Source organism: Podarcis bocagei (genome assembly GCF_964188305.1).
Source record: "Podarcis bocagei genome assembly, chromosome: 2".
Taxonomy (NCBI): Eukaryota; Metazoa; Chordata; class Lepidosauria; order Squamata; family Lacertidae; genus Podarcis; species Podarcis bocagei.
The window spans coordinates 80,213,273-80,234,919 of record NC_138126.1 but is presented as its reverse complement, the minus strand read 5'-3'; the positions used below and the strand labels follow the sequence as shown (position 1 = coordinate 80,234,919).

Sequence of the window (21,647 nt, the reverse complement as noted above, 5' to 3'; positions counted from 1 at the left end):
TTATTTAAAATGGTAACAGTGAATGGTGTTTTAAAATCTTAGGTTTATTTTGCCTTTTGAAAAATTTCTGGCTCAGTTCCTTGTGCTCTCTCTCTTTGTACAAAGAGACTTTGTACATTCCCTCATGTGGAACCTTCCAGAGACCACATGCCTGAGGTGAATGGGGCCAGAGCCAGAAGTCAGTAAAGCAATAGGTATGACTCTTACTTTTATGCAATGGGCTGCATTCCACCCCTGCAAAACTCAGAGGTTTCTGCTTCCCCCCATCTCTCCATTCTCCAGCCAAGAAAGAAGCATTGTCTCGTTGCAAAGGCACATTCCAGACTGACAAAAGCCCTTGAGGAGGACATGGAGTGTGGCCAGTGAGGGGTGTGGCCTGGGGTGGCTAGGGGGACAGTGGCAGTCCCAAGGGTCAGATAGGGAAACCTCGAGACCTGTATTCAACCCCCAGGCACTTGGGTGTAGACAATATTGATTAAGATGGTTTGACTAGGACTAGTTGATACAGTGAATATAGGTCTGTGGGTAGACACTGTGTGCATGCCAAAGCCTGTGGTGAGTATAACCACCTAGCTTATGGCTTTGGTGACTGCATGCATCTCCAGCCTGTTATGGAGAGTTGCCTTCCAGTATCACATGCCTTTTTGAAGCAGTATTGCTGGCATGGGAACTCATTATAGCCACCGCAAGACTGAGCCATCTTGTTCTACCAGCTTGTAGGCCAAAGTGTCCCTATCCTAGAATAGTGGTGTAGCATCCTAGTCCTAGAATAGTGGTGTAGCAGAAAAAAATACTGTAGTTGTGAATGCAATAATTAGTAGTTCTAGAGAGGACAGAGAGCCACAGAATTCTGTCAAGATGTAGTACAGCTGACCCAGTGGCGTAGCGTGGGCGGTGCAGGGGGGGCTGGCCGCACCGGGCGCAACATCTGGGGGTTAGGGTTAGGGGTGCAAATCCATGGGTTAGGGGGGCGCAAATCCACGGGTTAGGGGGTGCAAATTACTTGCTTTGCCCCGGGTGCTGACAACCCACGCTACGCCACTGAGCTGACCTGCTACTGATTTTGCTGGCGTATGTACATGTGTAGCCATTGTAGATATACAATGTGTAATTTAAATAATGGTTTATTTTCTGTGATGTGCGCGATAAGGAAAAGAGTTATTTGGAGTCCAAGACAAGAGAGAATATGCTTGCTTATTCATGTTTCAAACATGGCTGGGAAAGTTAAGGAAATAAATAATAGCAAGGTAATATATGTGTCACCAGTGCTATTTGCAGACTTTAAAAAGCAGGCAGAAGAGATGACTTTGTTGGTTTTTTTGCCCATTTGCTTAGAAATATTAGAGATGCTGGAGATCCAAGGCTAAGGGCAGCTGAAATGGGTGGACCAGACCCTTAAGCACATGGGATCATCAGAAGTGATAGTGAAAATAGCAATTCTACTATGATTTGTTTAGCCTGATAAAAAAAGCACTGTGAAACTCTTATTAGAAGACTAAAAACACAGGCATGTTTTTCTGTTAGCCGAATAAGTCTTGCCCCTGTGTGGGTAGATATGTCAGATTACATCTAATATGCGATAACATCTTCAGGTTTTGCTTTGATTTGCTGTTTCCAACTTGCTTTGCCTTCTGCTGCCTTAATAGTGTCTCCACTGAGATTTCATTCTAAGTCTTTGGGCAGGGCTAACAGCTTTAAACACGAAGCATCCAGTTTATACCAACTCATTAGTGCTACGTCACATAAATGTGCAAATAATTGATTTGGCAAGTTTCAAAGAGAAGGGTTTTCAACCCTAAAATCAACCTTTAAAACTTCTAAAATCGCTATAGGGGTTTCTACAGCCTTAATAAGAAAAGCCCAAACTATTTCTTCTTCTTCTGGAATTGTCTTGCCTTCTACCACCTCTGAAATTATAGAAATTAGATGTTGCTACATGTATGGCTCTGGCCTCCAAGTAATAATGCCAGTCTTTTTTTGTTATGTTTTTAACTCATGAGTTGCATTCAGGCATCATGCTGGATGGAATGGTGGTTTTGTTCTGCAATAAGTAGTCAAGAGATGCTTCCTCTGCTGTCCAACAAATAATTAAATTCAATCTTGGTTTCATCTTTGCTCATTGTTACCTCTTACATGCTTTCAGATATCATGAAAATAAGAGAAAGAGCCAGGCACATGTCCTTTTCAGTGGCGTAGCATGGGGGGTGCAGGGGGGGCCAGCCGCACCGGGCGCAACATCTGGGGGTTAGGGTTAGGGGGCGCAAATCCACGGGTTAGGGGGCGCAAATTACTTGCCTTGCCCCGGGTGCTGACAACCCACGCTACGCCACTGGTCCTTTTGTCACCTCTTGCTTTGCTCATTCCTTTCTCTCCTTGCTCACCTCTTGCTTCTTAATTTCCAAATGTCCATAACAGGCAGGGAACCAAAGGTAGGGCCACTGGGGAGCCATGTCTCTTCTAGTGTGTTTCTGGATGTGGGGTCCAGTCTGAAATATCTGGATCTTGTATCTTCAGCATAATAGCTGAAGTTATTTTCCATCAGTAGACATAAATCAGCTCACCTTAAGCTATGTTTTCACCCCCTCTATTCCTCTCCAGGAACTTTAGACCTAGGGGCTGAATGTAACCCTCCAGGCATCTCTGTCTAACCCCTGTGGCTTGCATTATACTCACTGGTCCTGCTATGCACCCTCCCAAGTACTTTTACCCAGCTAGAATGTGTGTATACTATGAAAACACTGCTTGCTTGCCTGGATGGAGGTGTATGTTTGTGTTTCATGCTCCTATGTAATAACCCAGTTTTCCCATCAAGTGTATGATCACCAGAGAACCATTACTAATCCAAGCTTTGGATGATGTTACACTTGCCTGCCACATTCACACTTTGCATTGTTAGGTGTGCACTTTAATTAAAACACACACACTTAACCGTGCTATTAAAAATGTAATGTGCAACTGAAGAGGCTCTAAGTAGGGGATGGTAAACTATATTTTTTACAACAAGCTTTAATTGCCTTTTTTCCTTTATAACATACAAATGCAATTATGAAGCATGCACTGACAAAAATGTACATGCTGTTTTTGTTCTATCTTGCATCAAGAACATTCACTCATGGTACAAGTAGCACAGCAGAGGTACAAAGATGTTTGGTGTTTAATGTGAAAACAGCATCAGTTTCGTCAGCACTATGGAATTCTCTTTTATTTGAAATTACTTCCCACCAGAAGTGGCAAAGTGGATTGGCTCCTTTGCCACATTTTCCTCTCCAACGAAATGAATTTGGGAATCAACACAGGGGTCCAGACCAGTGGCTGAAAGTCACTGTACTAGTCTCCATGTTGTTTAGTGATTAAACATAGCTGTACTTGGGGCTAGGCTGAAATGCCTGGTAGTAAGATAGATGAACAGCTGGCTAGAGCAATTAAAGTCAGAGCAGATATAGACCTTGACATCTTCCTGTCTGCGGTACTGGATATATTACTGACTTTTCCACTGGGAGGCTGAAAAGAAGCCCTTATCTTCTTCCTCATCTGATGGTCTGAGCACGTTCACTTGGAAGCAAGTCCCCAGAATTCATAGAATTGGAAGGGACTCCAAGGGTCATCAAGTCCAACCCCCTGCAATGCAGGAATCTGAAAACCTGGTTTGAACCAACACGTACATTGTGCATTGTGTTGCAACTAGCCCCTTGTCCCCTTCCCGTCAGCATACTCTTTCGAAGGCTAAACGTATTTCTTCAGATTTACCCACTGGTTCCCAGTGGCTTTTGCTTTTTATATCTCGAGGTTTGCCTCTAGTTCGCCTATTGCTCATGATCAGCAAAATCACAAACCATCCCCCCTCTTCCCCGTTCCATTAATCCGCCAAGGACAATGCTCTCTTCCTGCCTAAGGTTCTTTGGCGACAAGGCTCGTCCTGCTACAGCCACAGATATTGCACGTCGCCCTGTCTAACGCCGGAGCCGTGCCCGTTTGCAAATGACATCATACCAGGCAGACGACGATGCCCGCCCACTTGTCGGAGACGCGCATGCGATGCCGGGCCAGAAATCCAGCCGCGGGTTTCTCCGAGCTGCCTGTAGGCGTCGCGGTGGATAAATGCCTCGCTTTCTGGGCGAGCTCTTGCGGCTCCGCTCTGCAGGCGGCAGGTGGCGCCAGATCCCGCCTAGAAGCCGCCGCCCCAGCTTGCGAGCGTTTGCGTTCCCGCAGGCTCGAGCTCCTTTCACTTGCGCACTCGGTCCCAGCTTCGCCTTCAGTAGCATTTGCAAGCAGCCGGGCTGAGGAGCGAAGCGCTGTCCGTTCAGCACCACCTAGGCGAGAGCGCGGGGGGAGAGCAGAGCCAGCCCTTTTGCGCAATCCGGACAGAACCTCCTTCTGAGAGCGCGGTGTGCCCTGCAGTAAGTAGCCAGCGCGGGAGACTGGCGGGCTCCGAGGTGGGTGGGCTGGGCTGGGCTGGGCTGGGGGTCTTGCGTGGGCGTTTAGATCGGTCCTTCCGCTGGTGAAGCGCCCGTTCGCTTGTGTCTCTCCCGCCCAGCACTCCTGGCGCAGATTTATCTCCGGAGAAAACGAGGGCTTTCCGATTCCCTTCCTGTTCAAAATGCAGCCCCAGACGCAAGCGTGTCCATCCTCGAACGGCAGGCTCAGAACAGGGGGGTGGCTAAAATAATGATTCTGATTAAACACCACACCCCAAGGGGTTAATGCAGCAGTCGTGATTAAAACAACAACACACAGCGCAACACACACACGCACACACAAAAGCCCCAGGCCAGAACCACCCTTTCCTTGTGCAAGTCTCTTGGTTTCCTTGGATTTCGAACAAAGCAGCAAGGCGGGGTTCGCTCCTCTGACATGATCGTGATTTATCGCTTTGCTTATTATGTCTGGATCTAAGCAAGAGGAGGCTTGATCTGGACTCTCTTGGAAGGTGGCTCAAGAAGCATGCTTGGTAATGATGTTCTGTTGTTTTAAATGGTGCCCAGAGATTGCTATCAAATGTGAGATGCTTCCCCCGCACCCACCAGTAACTTCCCCCAGCGATCTAGCAGAGACATTCAAATGGAAAGGAAGGGTTGATAGGCAAGGTTGATGGAAGCAAGGCAAAGCCACATCTCTCTTCCTTAATTTCCAGTTTCCTCCCTCCCTCTTAACACTAGTCGTCTCTATATGTTTTTAGGTCTGGAAAGTGAGGTCTAAGGATGGTGAAACTTGGGAGCAATTTGAATGACAAGAACAAGCAGCAGCCGTCCAATGAGGATGGCTTTCAGACGGTTCCATTGATAACACCCTTGGAAGTAAATCATTTGCAGTTCCCAGCTCCGGAAAAGGTAAATGGAACAGAACAGAACAGGAGCAGGCAACACTGTCTTCCCACTAGTTTGTTCTGTTGTCCCTTGGAAGCAATTTTTTTTTAAAGCACAGCTACGGTTCCAATTAAATGCTACCTTATAAAAAGGGATTGACTGTTTCCTGTGTGTTTGTGTGTGTGTGAGAGAGATTTAAAGCCCAGGAGACACACCACCTAAACCTGGGAAATGGTTCGTGACTGAAGTCTGCAAAATGGCAGAGTCTGTTCAACAGATTCTTCACTCAAATTTAGTGGGGGAAGAAATAAAGCTGCGTCTGATCCGCTCAAATGATTTTATGAATCATTGGCGTTCTGTGCCTGCTCTGAGATTGTGATGATTTGGGGTGTTTTATTTTACAATTCTCAGGAGTGTGGTTAATATCTGTAATCCACATTGGTTATTCAATATTACACTAACCTTCTATAGATGAGCAGGTAAAATAATACAGAGAGGGTCATTCAGTACCTTCATCTCCTCCCTCCCCCATAAATGGGCTTCTGGGAAGTGATCACTTTTGTGAAACTCATAATCAAACCTTGTAGCTTTCGACTGGCATGCTGAAAAGTGGGCATCATTGATTAGCTTTGCATCGACCTGTTATCTTTATATAGCCTGTTTTGTATTCCATACACATTGTTAACTCCCAACTGTACTGTATTTGGAGAGATAATGCAATGCCATCAACACATCTCACCATAATACTATGTGCCCAGAGCATCTATGTAGCATTAATCCTTATTGGAAAAAGAGAGCCACTGCAGTGCTGCGTCTTTGTATTTTAATGAAGTATATACAATACAAAGAAGGTGTTGCCCTTATGCAGTAACGGCAGTGTAAATACATTTGATTCTCAAATTGCACATGTCATAAATGTTCAGAAAAACATGTTGATATGGGTGATGTAATGCTAATATATCTGTTGGCAAATAGAAAAGGGGAAAGGTGCAAGCGACTGGGCTCAATTACTTCAGTAGAATCAGACTTGTGGCAAAAGCCTGTAATATGCCTAGTGAATCATTATAACAATATAGAGGAACTCCGTCAATGCAATGCAATGCTATGGTAACTGAGGGAGGACTGAGTTTGGTATAAGCAAGGAGAGATGAAGACAAGCTGAGCACCCACAATTTTGGTTGCAAGAAGGTATAATCCAAACTGATTTCTCATAAGCAAAGAACACACAGTTAGCAAGATGAGTGTTCGTAGTGTGGTGTTAAACTTCTGGAAGCAGGTCTGACATTGGGGTTTAGAATGGAATATTTCTTTTCTTTTCTTATATTTTTCAAAAAATAAGGAAGAGGGTTGCTTCCTAAGTGCTAGTTTTTGGGAGTTGTTCCTTTCCTGTTGTCGCTGCAAAATAAGACTGCAATTTTTTCTCCATCCTCTACCTCCCAAATCGTATAAACCAAGGCACACATTTTGCCAAGTAGATTAAACATTTCAACAAAAATAAAATAAAAATGTGGAAATGCAAATCTGCCCCTCCCCCCCATTCTTTCCTTTTCTAAATGAAAACAGTTCCTCTGAATTCCACAGGAGTAGCCTAGTGACTTACACATCAGTTGTAGCATGTAGGCAAGAGCCTGTCTGCTTCATCAGGGGCATTCAGTGGACTGTCTCCCTGTCCGCTTCAGATATATGATATGAATAAAACCCTTGCCTATGAAATCAATTTGCTGCAGTTTTGCACGAACCTAAATGGTTGGTTCACCAAAAAGCATGTTTTGCCTGGGACTTCAAGGTCCAGTGAGTAGCATTAGCTAATCATTTCATCACCCTCATCACTCCATATCTCAAAATGGGAAGAGGAGGCAACTGCTGCTGGCCTGGCTCTATTTAGGCAAAAGCTCTTGGACCAAGTGGATGAACCAGATCTCAGAACTGCAGCCTGTTGTAGGTTGTGCAGCCCCAAGATCTGGCAGGCAAGCGCTTAAGTAGGTATACACAGGGGGACGGAAAGCTGTAAGGTCAGCATGGACGGCAGCAGCTTAAGTAGAGTCTAGGGAGCTGGGCTAAAATAAGTTGTTGCACAAGCAACTGCTGGGTTCACACTGACCACCTTCATAATGCTGCAGCTCAGCTGTGTGATTGATGACAGTGTGAGTCGAGAGCTGAATCAGAGTCTTCATTTAACATTTGCTGCCTCATGGGTGGGTCAGATTAATTTGGCCTCCAGGGCGTGTAAGGCATAACATCCTGGTTGTTGCTGTTGTGGTGGTGATGCTTTTTGGAGGAGTGAGAAGGATCTCGTGGTTTTGTGATGCAGAACCAGGAGGTTTGGGGCGGGGATGCTGTTCGAGGGAGATGCACTCCACAGTGCAACTAAATCCTTATGGTGTGAGGACTCGGTATCTGTTGAGGAACCAGCAAGCTAAATAGTGTGGAAGGCTGTTTTGGAAACCCGACTAATGTCTCAGATAAAGGCAATTGTTTTATCATTACTTTCCCAAACCCTTTTGTCTCATGCCAACAATTTCTTCCGGTCCTGAACGCATCAACTCATGTAAGGGCAGCTCACCTTCTATTCGATTGGCAAGGTGGACAGCAAAAAAAATCACACTTGAAGCTGGCCCACCTACTAGGATGGAAAGAGAGCTTAAATTACCTTGAAGCTCCACATGCATCTTTGAACACATGTGGAGCTTTCGACCGAGGACTGAATAATAATGAACAGTCATGATGATGATGCTAATAACAACCAGCATTACGTTGTTGTTATACTTTAAATTTTCATATCAAACAACTAAGAAGCTTTTAGTGAAAAAAAACTTTCTCTCCTTTAGTGACAGCACAAGGCAAAACAAAGTGTTAGATGTATCACATGTTATTATTTTAAACAAATTAGCAGGTGTTTCTTCTTGAAAATGCAAGAAAACTTTCCATTATGTGCAGCCAGGCCACTGAATTTTTTTATACTGAAAAAGAATACTGTTGTACTGAAGTACTGAAGAAGAAGAATACTACTGAAAAATCATTTGAACAGTATGGATCTGTTGTCTGGTTCGCCACTCAATGTGACTTCTGAGAATAAATGTGCTGTTCTCATGCAACCATTCCATGGATGTGTAGTTAATAAGTAAATATTTCTTACAGCCAGTTGACAGAGCTTTCATATGTAGGAGCTATAAGAAAGAGGTCAGCTCTTAAAAATACTGAGTATTTCAAAGTAGGTTGTGGGATGCTCTGGCCCACACTATAACTTACTTAAAATGGATTAAATTGATCATAGGCACTTGAATGGTGAATAGCCAAAGAATAGTAACTGAATAAAATGATGATGGAATCACCACTGTACATTCTAATTGTTTCCTTTTCTTTTGATAGATCTGAAATTGGTCAGTGTTGGAAACATGTTAGTAGGTGAGATAGACTTAGCTAAGTGTAGCTCTTATCTATGGGAGCTCTGGAGCTGATTGGAAGCACATTGGTTTGTTTTATATTGAGTGTGGATTGGTATCAGTTGCCCAGGAGACAGATCCTTAAGAAGCTCCTATTAATTAAATGAGGCTTTGTTTGAGAAGAGGTTAAGTAAGGAAGGAAATTTCCCCCAACTAGAAAATCAGCATGTCCTCCAGCAACCTGTTGATGCCCATGAGGGTTTTCCTGTAGCTGAACTACAATGGCCTTTCCAAATTCTCCATGCTATTTGTGTGTGGCAAAATTGTATGCATGTGGTTAGGGGCATCTTTCCCTCAGAAAACTCTTACAAGAAATTTTGCTCAGGGGTGGTGCACATCTGCTTGGGATGCAGAAGGTTCCAGGTTCAGTGTGTGCCATCTCTCAGGACCAGTGGCGGGAAAACCCTTCTCCCAAGACCCTGAGGAGCCATTCCTAGTCCCAGCAGGACCAGATGGGCTAATTCTTGGACCTGATCATAGTCTTATGTTCTTGCCTCTGTTCCTGTAACCACGCTCCTGTTCTGCAGAACTCATAATTCATCTGTTTTCCAAAATCCACCCCTCTTGTTCTGACACATCATTCTGTACTTTTTAGATAACCTGGGTTTCAAGTACAGAATATGTTTAATAATAATAATAATAATAATAATAATAATAATAATAATAATAATAATAATAATAATAATAATTTATTATTTATACCCCGCCCATCTGGCTGGGTTTCCCCAGCCACTCTGGGCGGCTTCCAACTGAATATTAAAAACAGTACAGCAAAATAATAGCAAATAATAGCAAAGCAGAGATGTGCATGTTTGCTTAATTTCCACAAAGGATAGTAGTGGCTGATGCAAAATGTTTGTATTTTGGAAGGAGCTCTGTGTGCAAGCCAAGGTGGGGTGGGGCCTCTCCCACCAAGGCCTCCCTTTTCTAAGCTGTGTGCTGAGTGCTTCTTCCTCCTACGTGTGTCACTGAGCAGCAGCCTTCGGTGGACATTTTGTGAGCATTTGCACATGAATATGTGAACAAAAATGTGGCAGCCACAGAAGGCGTAGAGAAGAGAAAATGTGTGCATGAATGTGAGAAAAGAAAAGGGGGTGGTGGTAAATGAGAGAAAGGCAGTGGTTTGTTAGGGTTGCGGGGTTTTTGCTTTTGTTTCCCCAGTGATAAGTGTTTTCTCTTTTCAGTTTTCTCAAACAGCCTCCTTAAAATGGTACTTTAAGGTTTCATTTCTATATCTGCTTTCCTGGGAGTAAGCACCTTTGAACTCAATGGGGTTTACTTCTGAGTAGACTTGTGGTCTTAGAATGTGCTGTTAAAGCACTTGTTGAGGTTTCATAATCTCGCTATCTATCCTGACGATGTGCTTTGTAAGCTTTTCTTTCTTAGAAACCCAGTGTTCTCCCAGGCTACTAGCCTATTGTAAATGTGTGCAATAAATTGGGTTGAGCATTATCCCCATGGCATTTCTGAATGTGGATTTTAGCTGATGAATCCATTTTTCATCTTGTCTTAATGGGGATTTTTACTGCATCCTTCTTTAGCTCTCCCAGTGAAATTGTGACAATCCAAAAGGCATTTAAACCACTTCAAGAATTTTGTTGTAGAGCCAGAGCCGGTTGATACCGTTTGTTAGAGGCTGTTATCTAGTGGGTTTGTTTATGGATTTTTCTGCTAGGCTTATTTATGGGTTAATGCAGGTGTGGGAAACCTCCAGTCTGTGGGCCAAATTTGGCTTGACACAGTCCCCAGTTCAGATTGTGAGGCTGATTAATGCAAACCATGCCCACTTGCCCCACACCTGGTGTCATATATGATTGTCAGATGCAGGGCAGGTGGTAGAGACCCAGCTGATCTCAGCAGAAAGCAGGGTTGAAGTCACCACCCATAAGCATCTGGGTTATGAGTTTGAGCCTACTGGCTTGTCTGCATGACTGAGTTTCCTGCAGCTGATTCAACCAGAAAGCAGCTTTGCCAACCCTGTGGGAAGTACTAGGTATCAGTCTAGTGAAGGGTTTCACAAATGGGTCTCCAGCTGTTTTTAGACTACAATTCCCATCATCCCTGACTACTGGGCTTGCTAGTTAGAGATGTTGGGAGTTGTAGTCCAAAAACAGCTGGAGACCCAAGTTTGGGAAACACCAGTCTAGTGGTTCAAGTGTTGGGACCTGGAAGACCAGTGTTCAAATCCCAACTCAATCACGAAACTTCCTGGGTGATATTAGGACTGTCATTTCTTAGCCTAACCTGCCTCATGTGGCCATTGGCAGGATAAAGTGGGGGGGGGGGAGAGAAACTATGTATGTCACCCAAAACTCATTGGAGGAAAAGCTGGGATTGAAATGAAATAAATCATAGGGAAAGTTGCCAACAACTGAGTCCACCACAGATTTGTTTTTAATGGAGAATTAATGAGAGCAGTGCTCCATGAATTTTGTGTTCCGGTTGTGTGTCCTTTGCTTTGGTGGCATTAAATGCCAGTACGTTGTGATGATAAATGACCAATTCCCAGCTGATTTGCAACATACACAGGCAAGCAGTTTTCTGACACTGGTGGGTCACATGTGGAGCATGGGTAAATGCATGACAGATTGGAGAACAGAACAAATGGGCCTGCCCTCAAAAGCTCCGTAGACCTACCAGTGTTCAGTTCCAGGTTTTGATGGATAGGCAATGTGCTCTTACTCATTGGGCCCCATTCCCCGAGTGTCCCCAGCTCCTTATCTTCACCCCTGCTGCTGCGGTGGCACCCATTCACTTGCCTCCCATGTGTGCAGCATGTGTGCTCAGATATTTCCATTCAACTGGAGTTGGTCTGAAGGAGAAGGTGCACAGTGTACTCAATGTGGCTCTGTGACTGATGGAACATGCAGCACATGACACCAGTTCCTTCTTGAATGTCCTAGGATACGAGGAATCTGCACTTTGACTTCAAAGTATTGCTTTTTATATCCCCTGTTTGTTTAAGATATAGGAGCATTATTATTATGTTTTATTCAAAAGGATAGTGCCAATCTGGTGGTGTTCTCTGCAGGTTCAAATGCACTACACCCCATATAGACTTTAGGTTTCATATTGCTTTCTGCCAGATTAGGAAGGCTCTCTGCACATGCCTGGAGGTATTCAGAGCTTCATTTCATTTTTAATAGAACCTGGGGCTGGATTCATCTAATGAGATCCACCAGCATAAATGTTCTGCTAGTGAACTAGGGCTTTTTTGCCTCTTTGTCTCACATGCCCCCTGCCCCCCAATTGGCTTTGGGGTGTGTGTATCAAGGGAACCCTCAGAAGAGTGCATGGGAGGAGGAGAGGAGAGATAATTCCATCTGGGAAAATGAAATGCTTGCATTGATGGAACAATCTCCTTAGTGGTCTGCTGAATTCCTTCTGGTGTTCCTTCACAATGGAGCAACATTCTGTTCATGTTCAGAGGAACTTTGCTCTCCTAGTGTGTGTGTGTACACACACACACACACACACACACACACACAGTTCCCTATGGGGGAAATATTTTGTTTGTGCCCAGAGGCATTCAGCTCGATATACTGAGTTGGCAAACCTATTCATAATAGCAGCCAGAGGCACATGCATACTTATTATGAGAAATAGATGTGTGCTTGGTTCCCTTGAAAGCAAGAAATTGCTTTCTCTGAGGGCCAGGTGAGATGTTAATTAGGTTGGATTCATTCCAACTAGAGAGGGCTCCATTCCATCCCCTGCCCCAACCCTAGCACATGCTCCCGATAGTGTGGGTACTTCAGGACTGCAGTTAATGGAAGAGTAGGCCTCAAAATGGCCAATAATGCCCGTGCTAAAAAGTACACAGTGACGTAACTTGTGAAAAAAAGAAAAAGAAAACCGGTATCCTAGTTACATATCAATGATGACTGCTTATACATGAGTTGCTACCCCTCAAAAAGAAACCTTGAATAACTTACTGAATGTGATAGCTCAATGTGTTGCAGTCGCCAGAAACCTGAACAAGCTGTTAGGAACAACTGGGGGTGGGGGGTGGGATTGTCATAAAAATAATCAAAAGGTGCTTCTGCTATAAACTGCTAAAGTATCTTTAACATGAAGTAGGAATGGGGGACCCTGGTGTGCTACAGATACTGGACTACAGCTCCCATCATCTCTGACCATTGGCCCTGCTGGCTAAGGCTAATGAGAGTTGGAGTCCAACAACATCTGGAGGGACAGAGTTTCCTCATCCCTGACCTAGAGCCATCCAGTTTAAAGAGGAGATAATAAAAATGAGAAATACTGACATACTGGGGGATAAAAGTGAATAGAAACCAGCAGTTTCCTCTTTCACAATACAAGCGTTAGAGGGCCAGTGCTAATAGCATACAACAAAAATACTCCCACACAGGTTAATAGCATGCATAGCATGTATAGCTCATTCGCTCAGGGTGCAGCCTATAGCAAACTGGAGCGGGAGGTGGTGGCGGAAATAAGTCTGAATAAATCCATAGGAAAGAGGAATAGTTAGCAGGGGTGGATATTCTTGTGCTTAAAGTATCTCTGCATGTTAGAAAATCCCATCAGAGTGTCCTCCTGTGGTTCCTCTATCCCTTCTTTCTTATGTCTGTCAGCACTTCCTGTCAGACTCTAACAGCCGATTGTGGGCGCAGGCAAAAACGGCTCGCTTGATGTTATAGTGATGGCAGGTGAATGACAAGTGGGTGGCCCTATGGTGTGTGGGGGAGACAAGGAACCTGCCCACTGGCCGTATCCAGTTCCCTGACACTGTGTTAGGGAATTGATGGACCAATAGGTGCTTCACCTGACTCTGCGGTGCTGTCTGTACATTGCTGTGCAGACAGAAAACGTTTTCTTTAAAAAATGGAGATCCTCCCCGCAGCAAACAAAGCATGGAGTCATGTTTCAGGATATGGACTGTGGATTTGGAAATTGAAGTACTGCGTGAGGCAATGCCTTTTCATACCAAGAACTTCAAACTAGAGGTGATGGGATTGTCTGCGGCCAGCTTTAGATATGCAGCAGAAGGACTTAGTAGGATGCTGAGATGACAGAGTGGACTGTACCACTTCTGGCTGCAAAAGGTAAAGGTAAAGGGACCCCTGACCATTAGGTCCAGTCGCGGACGACTCTGGGGTTGCAGCGCTCATCTCGCTTTATTGGCCGAGGGAGCCGGCGTACAGCTTCTGGGTCATGTGGCCAGTATGACTAAGCTGCTTCTGGCAAACTAGAGCAGCACACGGAAACACTGTTTACCTTCCCGCCAGAGCTGTACCTATTTATCTACTTGCACTTTGACGTGCTTTCGAACTGCTAGGTTGGCAGGAGCAGGGACTGAAGAACGGGAGCTCACCCTGTTGCGGGGATTCAAACCGCCAACCTTCTGATCGGCAAGTCCTATGCTCTGTGGCTTAACCCACAGCGCCACCTGTGTCCCTCTGGCTGCAAAAGAGGGTGCAATTTTGTAATACTTCCCTGACATCAAACACATGCACCCATCCTCCTCCCTGCACATAGCATATCAGGGAGAAGGAGTCTAGCATAGCCACCTCCTTTCTGTGTGTATCTCCTTGCGGGATTCAAAGCCTTGATTTCAACTCCACTAGCCGTCTGAAAGGAATATGGTCCATCTTCTCAGGACTCCACTACCTCATCCTCTTGTGGATTTAGATCAGGCCTGAGACTCTCTAGGAATAGTAACAGAGCCATTTTGAAAACAACTCGTATGTTCTGTCACTCAGACCTACCTAAGGAAGTTGCCTTGTACGGAATCAGACTATTGGTCCATTCAGCTCAGTATTGTCTATACTGACAGGCAGGCTTTCCGACAATGACATCTCCCAGTCCTACCTGGAGATGCCAGAGACTGAGCTGGGGATCTTCTGCATGCAAAGCAGGGGCCATGAAGCTATTTTGGGGCTAATGATGTGGGTAGGACTGCTTTTGTATTAGTCTCCCTTCCCTTGAAGGACAAATGTCTTTCAGTAAAACCATAAGGGAATAATTCAGCATTCTACTAAGGAGATCTTCCGCCAGTGCAAGCATTTCAGCTTTCGGCTGTGCTGGAGATTCTCCCAACCCCCTCAGCGCCAATTCCAGGGGTGCAGGAGGGGTGCAGTGTAGGGAAGCCCCATTGTGCAGGTGGAGGTCCTGGTGCAGGGCTTTTGCTGATGGGGCTCATTAGGTGTGTCCCATCCTAAGGTTGGGTATGTTTAGCCTGTAAAAGAGGAGGCTGAGAGGAGATATGATAGCCATCTTCAAATAGCTTAAGGACCATCTCATGTAGGGTAGAGCAAACTTGTTTTCTCCTGCTCCAGAGGGTTGGACCCAAACCAATGACTTCAAGTTACAAGAAAGGAGATTCTGACTAAACATCAAGAGGAACCTTCTGACTTTAAGAGCTGTTTGACAGTGGAATAGACTCTCACAGGAGGTGGTGGAGTCTCCTTCCTTGGAGGTTTTTAAGCAGAGGTTGGATGGCCGTCTGTCATGGACGCTTCTGCTTTGGAGAAGGTTGGACTAGATGACCCTTGGGTCCCTTCCAACTCTATGATTATTTGCTTCTTTATCAAAAACCAGATGCAGCAAACACATAGCATTCTACTTAGTAGAGAGTTTACAGAGTTTAAAAAAGCAGCATGGAATTAGGTCCAAAGAAGACCACACTATCTGAAGTCACATATTAGGTCTCACTTCTATTTGCTGCAATACTAAGCTGCTTATAAAGAGTTTCTATATGTCCACGGGCTCTTTCTAGTGCTGTTGTAATATAATTTGTGTCCCAGGCCCAAAGGGTTGGATTATTCTGAGGCTTCTGCAATTCACAATAATTCGGGGACGCGTGGCTTGCCCCATCCCCTGCAATGAGGCAAACCCTGCTAGACCTGAAGATGCAGTGTCTGGAAAATAATGAGTCGTCTTTTTCTGAAATAAGCCTCCTCCAGCAGTTAAGACTGCAGCTTCTGTAGGCACTAGCCAATTGCTGATATTGGTTGTAGTCTTGTGTGCAGTTCAGTCTCTGTCAATCCACTACTTTCATTTTAAACTGAACTTCTTGGTGTGTAGCTCAGTTGCACATTGCAGTCATGGGCCATGAGCAACGGATACCTGAGTGTGTGCTTAACTTTCTCCTGTTGAAACTTTGCTGGATCATGCTTATAGTTAGGAAGACACTTCCCTGCAGTTTAAACCCATTGCATCTTGTCCCTGGCAACAGAGAGGACAAAATGATGCCTGCATCCTGCCAAGGAGATCCATGTGTGGAGCAAGCATCTGACTGACTGCCACATCTTGCATTATGATCTGTGGGTGTGAACAAGTTGTGCATCATAATATACATCTGATTGTGCATTGGGCATGCATGCTTACTCCCCACATGCCATAGCTTTCAATGGGATGTGCATTTTGAAACCATAGTCCCCCAGTACATATTCAGGTACATATTCAGTCATGTATCAAAATACCCTTTTACCTCATGGTTAGATCAAAGTTGTTTATTCTACGAGGTTTTCAGTGTTCGCAGATTGTCGATGCTTGACTTAAGAGATAGCAAACATATAACATCATGAAATGGTATTACTTCCCCTACCTCGGAGGGGATGCATTTCTGATAATGTGTTCTGATAACAGTATTTTTCTTACTGGCAGCAACAGTTCAGTTTTTTGTCCAATAGAATCCTCCTCCCCCTCAAAAAAATAACACAAAAACCTATTTTGTTGTGTTATCCCTTTGGTTTGTGGTGGAAAGCTTAATTCACCCTTACCCATCCACACCGGTTCTCTCACAGTCTGTGTTTGCATTTGTTTTTTGCTGATTTCTACATATTGTTTGGAGCCAAAGTTTCCAGTTTGCCTTCATAGAATCGTAGAATTGTAGAGTTGGAAGGGACCCTGAGCGTCATCCAGTCCAGCGCCCTGCAGTGCAGGAATCTCGACTGAAGCATCCATGACAGAGGGCCATCCAGCCTCTGCTTAAAAAGCTCCAAGGAAGGAGAGTCCGCAACCTGTTGTTCAAAACGTCAGCCCATCTTCCCATCACCAGTCCTGATGGGCTTACTTTCTGTGGTTTTTAAAAACGTATGTGGTTCATAAAGATGAGCTGTGCAAGGAAATAGATTGCCTTTTAAATTTACATATAATGACATCCGTTCTTGGGAAGAGTTGTAGCTCGGTGGGAGAGCACTTGCCTTGCAGGCAGAAGGTCCTTGGTTCAATCCTCAGCATCTCTGGGTAGGGCTGGGAAAAAGCCCTTTCTGAAACTCCAGAGAGCTGCTGCCAGTCAACTGTTCAGATCTGGGTGGACCAACAGACCGAGTCACTGGAACGCTGCTTCCTATGTAAGCTGAGTATGTACATGAATCCATGAGGGCATGTTGGTCAGGGGATGTTTGTGCTGTGTGCCTCAATAAATCTGACTTTGGCTCAGATGGAGGATTGATTCATGGACTCACTTTTCTCCCATCATAAGGCTTTTTTTTTTTGTAACCACCCCTTCATGAGTTCCATGTGGGACTGGGCGTTGTGAAGAGTTCAGCATACACTCGGTTTTTCCAGACATCATGCATTATCAGAGGGATAAGAAACTCCCGTTGCTTCCTGCCGCTGAGGAAATGCATTAATAAAAGAGCTTTGAATTATTTTATTTTGGGGGGTGGGTAAGTGAATTACTTCAGTATGAGAAATGGAAGGGATGAAAGCAGAGCTTTATAAAGTAGTGTCATCTAGATATTCTAGATGTCAACATAGCACCAAGCATTGATGGGCTCTTCATAACATGGAAATGTCCACTGTCTCTGCCTAGTAAGCACATCTGCATTGGATGGAGAAGACTGAAGGAGAGATCAAGGTCAGGGAACATCACATGGCAAAGAGAAGGCAGGCAAGATGAGGCTAGGATAATCCAGGCAGGGATTTGTTGTTAGAGAAGCGGGTTTCTAGAGAAGTAACATGGAGGAGAAAAAGGAGAGTGAGCAAAAGAGATCAAGCCTGATGGAGAGAGAAGAAGAGGCTGTTCTAGGCAGAGGAAGTGCAGCCTGGCAGATGACATGGAGACTCAGGGGATCAGAGAAATGACATTGAGAGCAGAGGGGTGACTTAGAAAGGCAGGGCCACCCCAATATATTTTGTTGCCTGAAGTGGAAAAAACCCCACTCCCTCTAATTTAGATACCTAGTACCCAATGTCAGCCAAGATATTCTGGCATCCAACAAGTACCACTCATACTTCCGGACAATAAAAATAAAATAGCAACAACATTATTTGCTGCTCTTTCATGACACCCCAGATTGGTTGTTTGAGATGCCTGTCTCACTCTGTCTAATGATAGGGCTGGCCTGAGAGAAGGGGTGTAAAAAGAAGTGGGGAAAGGGATGCAGAGCTGACCCACAATGCTGATTCAGACTGCAGATAGTCTACTACTATAAATTTGAATGCTCTCTTCTTACAAAAACATACTGCCTGTGAAAAGCTCACATGCCAAGGGTCAAGTCTTTCTACAGGCAAGAACAGCTTGATGTAGGAAAGCATTTCAAACACTCTGTGTGAAGTGATGTAGACTCCGGAGGGGCAGTACTGTGTGACACTCTTGAATGTATAGTTCAGCCCATAGCAAGGGCTTGAGAAGGGGAATGCTATAGGACTCAAATTTTCATGTCAAGTGTTACAAAAAGATAGTGAAAAGACTTAAGGAGCTGAATGACATGGTCATAGTAACTGGAGAGAAAAAAGCCTAATAGTGACTTTCTGAACCAAACTGGAGTAGAGATATTTGGCAGGAGGGAAGGACAGTTAGGAAGATACCCCAGGAGGTTTGGTAGGCAACCACAGCTTGGACACAGGCTTTATTGGCCAACAGTAAAAGAGAATTGTAGCTATTGGAGATGCGTGAAACTATAAATTTGGTGACTGAATGGACATGGGAGAAGGAAAGTGGGAGGTCATTCATTGATGAATCTCAGGCTGTTTGACTCAAGTGGTAGATAGATGACTGTCTTATTCATTGAGAAGGGAGGGATTGGTTGAGGAAAACCATAAGTCCTGTTTTGACCTTCTTCAACTGTTGACATTGATGGAATATCTAAAAAGAAATCTCTAGAAATTTCTTTGCATACCATGTGAAATATTCTCAGAACTTCCAAATGTTACTCAGAATCAGGGATCCAAATTTCCTGCTCCTTGAGCTTCTGGTGCAGTATGTCACGTTGGACCTCATGCGTCTCCCATGCACTCACATCAGATAGGAGACACAGGAGTTTCACCTTCAGATGTCACACTAGGAACATATGAAGAGGAAGACTGAGACATTTGAGAACATAAAGAGAAGCCACTCAGTTTGGCTAGAGGAAAGTCACTGGAAACAACAAGCAAGTGAGAATGGCAAAAACTAGACAGAAGAGGGTCAAGGTGCACGTTGGAAGATAATATATGATGGCCATGGTTGTGGATAGGATGTATGAAGGATTTAAAGGTGAAACGAAAGATGATGTTGGTTTGTTTGTGTACTTCTTTTCAGCCCAAAGTGGTAAAGATGGGGACAGCATGGCAGCAGCAGAGAGAGTCTGTTGTTTCTTTATTCCAGATGGAGGAAGACAGAAGCAGAGAGGAAGGAGCCAGCAAGCAGGAGGAGAGTAAAGATGAGGGCGAGATGGGGGTGGAGACAGAGGCAAAGAGAAAGGACATTGCATTTTAATACAGCATTTTACTATTTTATGCTTCTGAGCTGCCCAGAGAACAATGTCATTGGATGGCTTATATAAATGCCACAAATGAATAAATAATAAATGCAAGCTTCGGGGCGAAACTTAACTATGTATCTAAAAGAGGGGTGCAATCCTATACATGCTTTCTCAGAAGTAATTCCCCCTGTGCTCAGCAGAGCTTTTCTTCAGGAAAGTTTGTGTGTAGGATTGCAACCTTGAGGGAAAAGTTATGTAGGCTGTCTCTTGACATCCTTCTGTGGGATTCTGAAGGTGAAATTCAGGTGACCTCTCCCTCACTACCCCCAAGCTGGGCACATTAAAACCTAGAGTCCAGTTTGGCCACAATGACTGTCCTTGCCACAGAGATTGCAGCTGGAGAACAACAGAAACATGCAGCACTTTGCGAAAGCAACATGAGCTTTGAATATAGAGTTAGATGAGTCAGAATTCACCAACAAAATGTATGAAAACCCTTAGTTTGCTTTTCTCGTTCCTGCTCGGGGAATGCCCTGACCGTGAGCCTTGGAAGAGTGCACAGGCCAATCCTGAACCTGGAAGCAATCAATCTCCTTGGCAGGAACAATGTGTTTTATTTATCAGTCTTGCCAATCCCCGGGACTCCTGCAGCGAGCGAGACTTTCTATTATTAATAATCCCGAGGAGCAGTATTTTAAAATTTCATGATCTGCACTTTTTTTGCACCACCTGACCTACAACATATTATATACTCCTTGGCGGCAAAGCGAGAATTACATCAGGGCTACATATCCTTTCCTGAAGTGAATAATTTAGGAGCATTCACGATGCCGAGCTCTGTTAAATGTTATCGCTCTATCCTGGGCAAAGAAGGAAAGGGAGAGTTTTAAGTGCAAGCATAAATGATCCTGGATTTCCTCAAGTGATGGAAGGATTCTGAATAATTACAAATCAGAGTGCTGGGTCTTCTTATTCTTCAACATGGAAAGCAAGCTATTGTAATCCTTTTGAAAGGTCTCCTATCTTCTTTCATTCATTTGGGTTTCCACCAAAGGGCTATCAAAGGAACGTCCTTGTTTTGACCTTGTTCATTGGTCCATTAGTACTGTTGCTTTTTAATTGGGAGACTTCTCCAAGGCCTCAGAGCTCTTTCCAAGCCCTGCTAGCTGAGAGCTTTCAAGTGGAGAATACGAGAAAGCCATTTCACTTCCCTGGGGAAATGGAGTTGCGGGCTGGACATGATCTTGCCCCGTGCGCGGGGGTGTGGCTAGCCCCTGCATCATAGGGAGCCCCCCCCTCCATGACGCATCCTAGGCCAACCAATCCGGTTGGCCAGGGGGCGTGGCGTGCAGCATTTAAAGCAGCCCGCGGGTGGGAACTTGCCTCCTTTTTCTGGTTCGAGTTGGTTTCCATCGACGGGGCTCCCCCTACTGGTGGTTAACCTTTCTGAGACTTCCTGCAGGTGAGCAGGAGTCAGATATAGTCGGTTCGGTTCCAGTGCCTAAGCCAATACCACTCACCTTCTGTACCCAATAAAGTTGCGGCCCTTTTTAGCCCATTAACCTAAAATATTGGTGTCAAGTGTCTTTATTCCAACATAGGGGGAGGGTTCGGGGTCTTGCCATGCAATTGAGCTCATTCCTACAAAGCTGGTGATCTGTTGCTAGTCATGGGGCAAACTGCCCCCCCAGTCAGAACTAAGCTCAGAAAACTCAAATATCTCCCCTCCACAAAGCTGGAAAATAAAATCTGAGCCAAACACTCTTAACCACCCCCTGCTCCAGACTGCTGTTCTATTGTGGGTGTACAAAGTAATACGTTGTGGTCCTAGTTACAGTGCCCCCCTACTTCTATGTGAGGTGTGGAAACCATGTGCTGCCAGCCTTTTAAGCCTTGCTGCCAGACTGGGCAGGGCAACAGCCGATGCTTGGCCAGCCAGCAAGGCACCACCCTCCACTGGGGCTTCCTTTTGGCCCATTCACAATTGCCCTCTTTGGTGAGAAGACCGCTCCTTGCTACCACCGGCCAAGGGGAATTCCCCAACAGTGGCTGGCAAGTGAGCAAGCTCTAGTTGCCGGGGACGAAGGCAGAGCACGAGGAGGCCACAACTGTTGCCCCCCGTAGATACATTGAGCGGCCATTGTTGATGTATTAATAGTTCATTTGAAGTGTATTTATACTGGATTGTCCAGACATCACCCCACTTATCAGTTGTTCTGCGATGCTCCCCCAGTGTTCCCGCATTATTG

The 21,647-nt window shown here is 44.9% G+C and overlaps 1 protein-coding gene across 2 annotated transcripts in view; it reads left to right on the top strand.

The window, feature by feature from the left end:
- Positions 1-4,222: 4,222 nt before the first annotated feature.
- Positions 4,223-21,647, top strand: part of NSG2 (neuronal vesicle trafficking associated 2) — a 53,641-nt gene continuing 36,216 nt past the window's right edge. The window contains exons 1-2 of one of the 2 annotated variants that reach the window (XM_081185752.1): positions 4,223-4,397; positions 5,177-5,327. In XM_081185752.1, coding sequence (XP_081041878.1) covers positions 5,199-5,327 — 129 coding nt within the window. In that variant the 5' untranslated portion in view covers positions 4,223-4,397; positions 5,177-5,198. Of the gene's footprint in view, positions 4,398-4,627; positions 4,949-5,176; positions 5,328-21,647 lie in introns of those variants that run through there. The other variant, XM_081185753.1, reaches the window with a different exon arrangement.